Genomic DNA, 6,676 nt, shown 5'->3' on the forward strand with positions numbered 1-6,676 from the left:
AAGATAAGATCCTTTTGGATGCTTCGAGTAATGGCTCTTTAACGAAGTACAAAACGACGAAGGAAGCTTGGCAACTTATTACCGATCTAGCCGAATCTATCCCAACATACAAGGCAAAGAAACAACCATCCAAGGGCCATCAATGAAGTTTCCTCTAATGAGTCTGCCTTCACCAAGACCTTAGGGAAGATGACCACCATTCTCAAGCAAATCCATCTTAATCAATAATAACCGCCTCCACAACAACAATACCAAATGGTAGCTTCACAAAGAGTATGTGAAATTTGTGCTTGCAACTCCCATTATACCGATGAATGTCCACAACTCCAAGGGGATAATACCTTGGCGGCCACCAATGCTTACTTCAACTGTTCCAATCAAGGCCCTTATCAACAAGCGGGTAATTATAACTAAGGGTGACAAAACCAGGGTTGGCAAGAGAACTCAAACCAAGGATAGAGAGATGGTGCAAATCAAAGAGGGAACAACAACTTTTAACCATACCACAACTAACAAAACCAATAATTTCAAACACAAAACCAAGGCTAAAGATACCAACCCCCACATCAAAGACAAGCCCAGGTGCCACAAATTACCCAACCATAAGTTCCTCAAATCACCTACCCTTCTTCTTCCTCCAATCAAGCTCTAATGGATGATACTCTCCGCATTATTCTTCAAGAGAAAAGGGAATTGCATTCTATTATCCAAGAGCAAAGGGATTTTCAAAGGAAACAATATTTGTACTTGGCCACTTTGACCGAAGTCATATCCCGTATGGCTCTACCAACTACCAGTAACCAAAGCACCTTCCAACCTTCAAGCTCAAGTGAACTTCCCTATCAATCATTGCCCAACCCAAAAGGTAGCATCAATGCTGTCTCTTTAAGGTCCGACACTATACTACAAGAGAGGAGTTCCAAGGAATCAAAGGCAAATGAGGCTATTCTCGATGAAGACATTGTTGAGGTGGAGGATGTGGATAATAAGGAAGAAGTTAAAGAAGTTATTCAAGAGGAAGTTGCTCAAGCAAGAGAAAGTGGTCCCAAGGAGGAAGATGCTTTAAAGGAAGCCATGCCAATTCCCTTCCCAGCTGTGGCAAAGAGGACCAAAAAGCAAGTGCAGCTAGATCCCAAGATGGTGGATATCTTCAAAAACGTTGAGGTAATTATTCTCCTTTTTTATGCTATTCGCCAAGTACCTAAGTATGATAAATTTCTAAAAGATTTGTGCATGAACAAGGAAAAGATTAATGAATTAGAAAGTATTTCTTTGGGTAGCTCAATTTCTACTTTGATGGGTACTATACCAGAGTAATGTGTTGATCCCGGTCCTTGCTTAGTTTCTTGCACTATAGATGATGTTGAATTTGTGGATTGTATGTGTGATCTTGGTGCCTGTGTGATCATTATGCCTTTTTCTGCTTACAATGAATTGGACCTTCCACCATTGAAAAGGTCGGCAGCTCGTTTTGTTTTAGCCGACAAGAGCATTATTTTTGTGGCCGGTATTACTGAGGATGTCTTAGTTAGCATCAAAGGATTAGCCTTCCCGATTGATTTTTACATCCTTGAGATGCCTCCTAATGACTTCGGGAAGCCATCATCCATTCTATTAGGGAGGCTTTTCTTGAAGACTTCTAGGTTTAAGCTTGATGCATTTTTGGGCACATACTCTTTTGAGATTGATGGTAGAACGGTAAGCTTGAATTTGGATGAGACTATGACTCATCCGCTGGAGGATCGCTCTATCTTACGGTGTGATTTGATTGATGAAGTTGTAGTTGAGATTCACCATGAGACCCCTCATGAGATGAGTATGAATAAAGGCCTAAGTGTGGGGGAAGGATTGTGACTATAATGTGGACTTCCCACTACCTCCACTATTGCAAGAAGACTCTAATGAGGAGTTGCAACCTTTCTCCCTTCAATTAAAGAATGCTTTCTTGGAAGAAGATAAAGTAATTAAGCCGGAAGTTGAATTTTTCTCCATTAGATTTGAAGCGGATACTAAGGTAGACTTTTCACAACCTCTTATTTTGACCTAAGTGACGAGGAAGACCTAGAGGAGGTTGATGAAGAAAAGCTACAAAATGTTGAGGTGGACTTTTTACAACCTCTAATTTTTTACATAGGAGATGAGAAAGACCTAGAGGAGGTTGGGTAGGAAGAGCTAAAAATGGTTGGTAAGGAGGCGATAGACAACCAAGCAATAAAGGTTTTCTTGTAAGAGTCTAGGAGAACAAATTCACCCCAAGTGCAAATTAAGTAGGTGACAATTGCACCTATGAGCTTCATCGGCCCACATCAATATGTTATCTTGGAAACGGATATCAAATTCATGTCCTTTTAGGAGTATTGGATGATGAAACCTTAGACATCAGTTGGAATAGAGATTTCAAGTTCATCAAGGAAACTAAACCGGGACTTGAAATCTAAGCGTGGTGCAAGAAAAAGTTGAGAGGAGTCCATAATGTCTTGGGGTACTTTAGTGGGAATCCAAGAGTTGAGCCATTCATATGGAATCATAAAGATCAACAAGGAGAAGTCCTTGAAGAATTGGTGGACCTCGCTAGGGATGGCACAGAACCTTTGAAGACAAAGCATATGTGGAGGCTCAAGAAGGAAAGGAATCATGATAAACCCATATTTTATGATATATTTTATACCCAAATTGAGTGTTTTATCAATTCATCACCCACTTATTCATGTATATTGCATGGTTTTACTTTCCCTTCCCTAATTTATGATATAAGTGAAAAACATGTTTCCTATGCTTTAAAATTACTAAATGTAATTATCCTTTATTATCATTCAATGCCGTGATGTGTGGGTTAAGTATTTTCAAATCTCATAGGGCAGGAATAGCTTAAAGGACAAAAAGAAAACACACAAAATGGAAGGAAAACACAAAAATGGAGTTTTGAAGAAAAGGTAGCAACGTGAACGCATGGACGACAAGAACGCGTGCCTAGCGCGAAATAGCAGCGACGCGAACGCATGGATGACGCGGACGCGTGCCTTGAGCAGAACGCAAATGACGCGGACGCGTGACTAACGCATATGCGTGACAAGGAAAACTCCCAGATGACGCGAACGCGTGACCCACGCGGATGCGTGACAGAAGCCACGTACAAGAATCTGCAGAAAACTCCCCCAGCAATTTCTGGACCCTTTTTCGGCCCGAATCCAAGCCAGAAACACAGAATATAAGCCAGAGAATGGAGGAATCAAAAGAGAGATGCAATACAACATTCATAATTCATAATTTTAGGATTAGATGTAGTTTTTAGTGAGAGAGGTTCTCTCCTCTCTCTTAGGTTTTAAGATTAGGATTCCTTTTTATTTTTATCACTTCAATATCAGGTTTAATATTTTCCTTTAATTAATGTTTCTCCTTTATTTTTATTTATTCTAATACTTTTACTTGTTAATGTTCCAATTTGACTTATGAACCATTCATGTTATGATTTTCTTAATTAATATATTTTGAGGTATTTCATATTAATAATTGTTTTATTCCATTTTATAATTGCTTTCAATTTAGATTTATTTTCCCTCTTATTTTGGTTGAGTAATTAGTAACACTTGAATTATCAAACTCAGCTGTTGATTGAAATTGGAATTCTTTGCTGATTAATTTGTACTCCAATAACTCTAGTCTTTCCATATGAGTTGACTGGGACCTGAGGAGCAAATTAATTAGTCCACTTGACTTTCCTTTGTTAGTAAAGGTTAATAAAAGTGGGAGCAAAATCCAATTCTCATCACACCTAATAAGGATAGTCAGGATAGGACCTTAATTTCTTATACCTTGCCAAGAGATATTTATAATTATTAATTTATTTTTCTCGTTATTTAAATTACCTGTTCCTTATTTCAAAAACCCAAAAATACAATTTTCCATAACCAATAGTAAATCACACCGCCTTGCAATTCCTTGAGAGACGACCCGAGGTTTCAATACTTCGGTTATCAATTTTATTGGGTTTTGTTACTTGTGACAACCAAACTTTTGTATGAAAGGATGATTGCTTGGTTTAGAAACTATACTTGCAACGAGAGTTTATTGTAAATTCTAAACCATCAATCTTCAATTCATCAAAATGGCGCCGTTGCCGGGGAGTTGCAACTGTGTGCCTTATTATTAGTTATTGTAAATATTTTCTCTTGCTTGTTTATTTCTTTTCATTTTCATTTTAATTTTTATTATTTACTATGAACTCTCACCCCTATTGCTTTGAGTTTGGTTCTAATAATGTTGAAAGGAATGGAAGCTATAACCGGAACATGCATCAAGGTCAAAACAATCAGAGATGGACGGAGCCACGAGGATCTGATCAACCCTTTAGGCAACAACACCTTCTAAACTATCATGGACGACGACCATTCAATAATGCATGTCAGAACAATAGATATAGTGGACCCCCTTGTAATTACCGACAAGCCCCATCATACGCCTATGAACCACCTCTTCAACGCAGCTTTGAACCACCACACTCACAAGCCAACTACCACCATTCACCTCCATATAACCCTAACCCGTATCCACCCTAATTCCAACCCAATTACTCCCAAGAACCACCACTTTTCTATGCATCATGTCCATATCCATCATTCCAAGAATCAAGGGAGCAACTCAAGGAAACATTTGAAAAATTTCATGCACACTTCACCAATTGAATGAAGCGATCAATAGACTACCTTTCCGATGTTCGGACACTCAAGGAACCCCCATGGCTACATGTGGATAAACTAATGAAGAACGCAGCATGAAGGAGATACTAGAAACCCCACTGGATAGTACGGAGTATGACTTTGTACTAGAACAAGTGGAGGACGCTAAAATTATAGAAGAAGAAGAATTGGTTGAAGATTTAGGGGATGCTGAACCTCCATGGGAAGACAGAATTGAGGAGAATTCCATCAAGAATTTTGCAATTGATGCTAAAGAGGATAGTGCACAACCTCCAAAGTAGGAATCTTATGAAGAACTGGACAAAATAACTCAACAAGTAAGTTTCCTTGATAATGAAGATCACGAGTCAAGTTCTCCTAGTAATGAACTTGCATCCGCAAGTGAACTCTTTGAGATGGAAGAATCTTTCCCAAGTGAATACGAAGATGATGCAGAGGAAGATTTTTCGCAACCTCCGACTTATGACTTGAGTGATGAGGAAGATATCAAAGACTTAGATCAAGACGTGTGATGAGAGGATAATTTATACGCTTTTTGGCATTGTTTTTAGGTAGTTTTTAATATGTTTTAGTCACTTTTTATTATATTTTTATTAGTTTTTAAATAAAAAATACATTTCTGGACTTTACTATGAGTTTGTGTGTTTTTCTGTGATTTCAGGTAATTTCTGGCTGAAATTGAGGGAGCTGAGCAAAAATCTGATTCAGGCTGAAAAAGGACTGCTGATGCTGTTGGATTCTGACCTCCCTGCACTCGGAATGGATTTTTCGGAGCTACAGAATTCCAATTGGCGCGCTCTCAATTGCGTTGGAAAGTAGACATCCAGGGCTTTCCAGCAATATATAATAGTTCATACTTTGCTCAAGGATAGACGACGTAAACTAGCGTTCAACGCCAGTTCCATGTTGCATTCTGGCGTTAAACGCCAGAAACAGGTTACAAGTTGGAGTTAAATGCCAGAAACAGGTTACAACCTGGCGTTTAACTCTAAAAACAGCCTAGGCACATGTAAAGCTCAAGTCTTAGGCCCACTTGGTGTGTGCTGGGGCTGAAAGTAAAATTGGTGGGAAACTTAAATTGCAAGGAATTAAATGACAGAAATTAAATTGTAAGGAATTAAAGTGCAGAAGCTTAAATTACAAGAAACTAAAAGGGAATGGGGATTTAGCATGAAATTAAAGAAGCAGAATATAAAAGAATGGGTAGATCAGAGATGGGGAAGCTCATTGGGGTTAGGAGATGTGATAATTCTCCGGATCAAGTTCATTTTCATCTCTTCCTCAATTAATGCATTCATTGATCTCCTTGGCAATCTTAGGTGATTAGATCCCAATTCCTTGGCAATCTAATATCTCTAAGCATGAACAATTGCCCGATTCCTTGATTTAAGTGCTCATGGGAAGAGATGAAGTTCGGTCACTGATTATACCACAAAAATTCATAGATCAAAGTGTTGGTAGGATTACATGTCACTATATCCATCCAAACCCCAACCTAATCGAATGTGAGAAAGCATTTCTAGTATGATCTCCTCATTCTTCTTCTAAGGTTCAGAGGAGACCCAATTATGAATAGCTTCTTTCCCAAGACAACTATCCCATTAGATGAAGAACGAAAGCTTTCTAGCAAAATAAAGAGAAAAGAAAAAGGAAGATGAATGAAAATTAATATTGATCCATTGAATTACACAGAGCTCCCTAACCCAATGAAAGGGGTTTAGTTGTTTATAGCTCTCAAAATGGAAATTGGAATTGAAAGATACATTGTAGAATTGCAGAAAATTAAAACTATCCAAAAAGTAAAAAGTGATGTCAAAGTTTCTCTCTAACTTAAATCCTAAGCTATTTATACACTTTCTTCCATTAATCTTCAATCTCTTAATTGGGCTTTTGGCCTTGATCGAATTGGTTTGAAATGGCTCCAATTGTTTTCCCTTGCAATTGAGAAGAGATCTGCTTGAATTGCAAGTTCAGGTGCT

At 38.3% G+C, this 6,676-nt stretch overlaps 1 protein-coding gene across 1 annotated transcript; it reads left to right on the forward strand.

Moving 5' to 3' along the window:
- LOC107620718 lies at positions 652 to 1,854 on the forward strand. Its single transcript, XM_016322844.1, has 2 exons — positions 652 to 1,264; positions 1,358 to 1,854. Exons 1-2 carry the CDS (start codon positions 652 to 654, stop codon positions 1,852 to 1,854), a joined length of 1,110 nt encoding a protein of 369 aa, XP_016178330.1.

Source organism: Arachis ipaensis, chromosome B10 (assembly GCF_000816755.2).
Source record: "Arachis ipaensis cultivar K30076 chromosome B10, Araip1.1, whole genome shotgun sequence".
In the NCBI taxonomy this organism is placed as follows: domain Eukaryota; kingdom Viridiplantae; phylum Streptophyta; class Magnoliopsida; order Fabales; family Fabaceae; genus Arachis; species Arachis ipaensis.

Excerpts from the sequence above, each read along its gene's own strand:
- LOC107620718 (XM_016322844.1), top strand. The coding sequence starts at position 652 with ATGGATGATACTCTCCGCATTATTCTTCAAGAGAAAAGGGAATTGCAT. Across the intron at positions 1,265-1,357 it reads AAAGATTAATGAATTAGAAA|ATGATGTTGAATTTGTGGAT; the intron begins GTATTTCTTTGG and ends CTTGCACTATAG.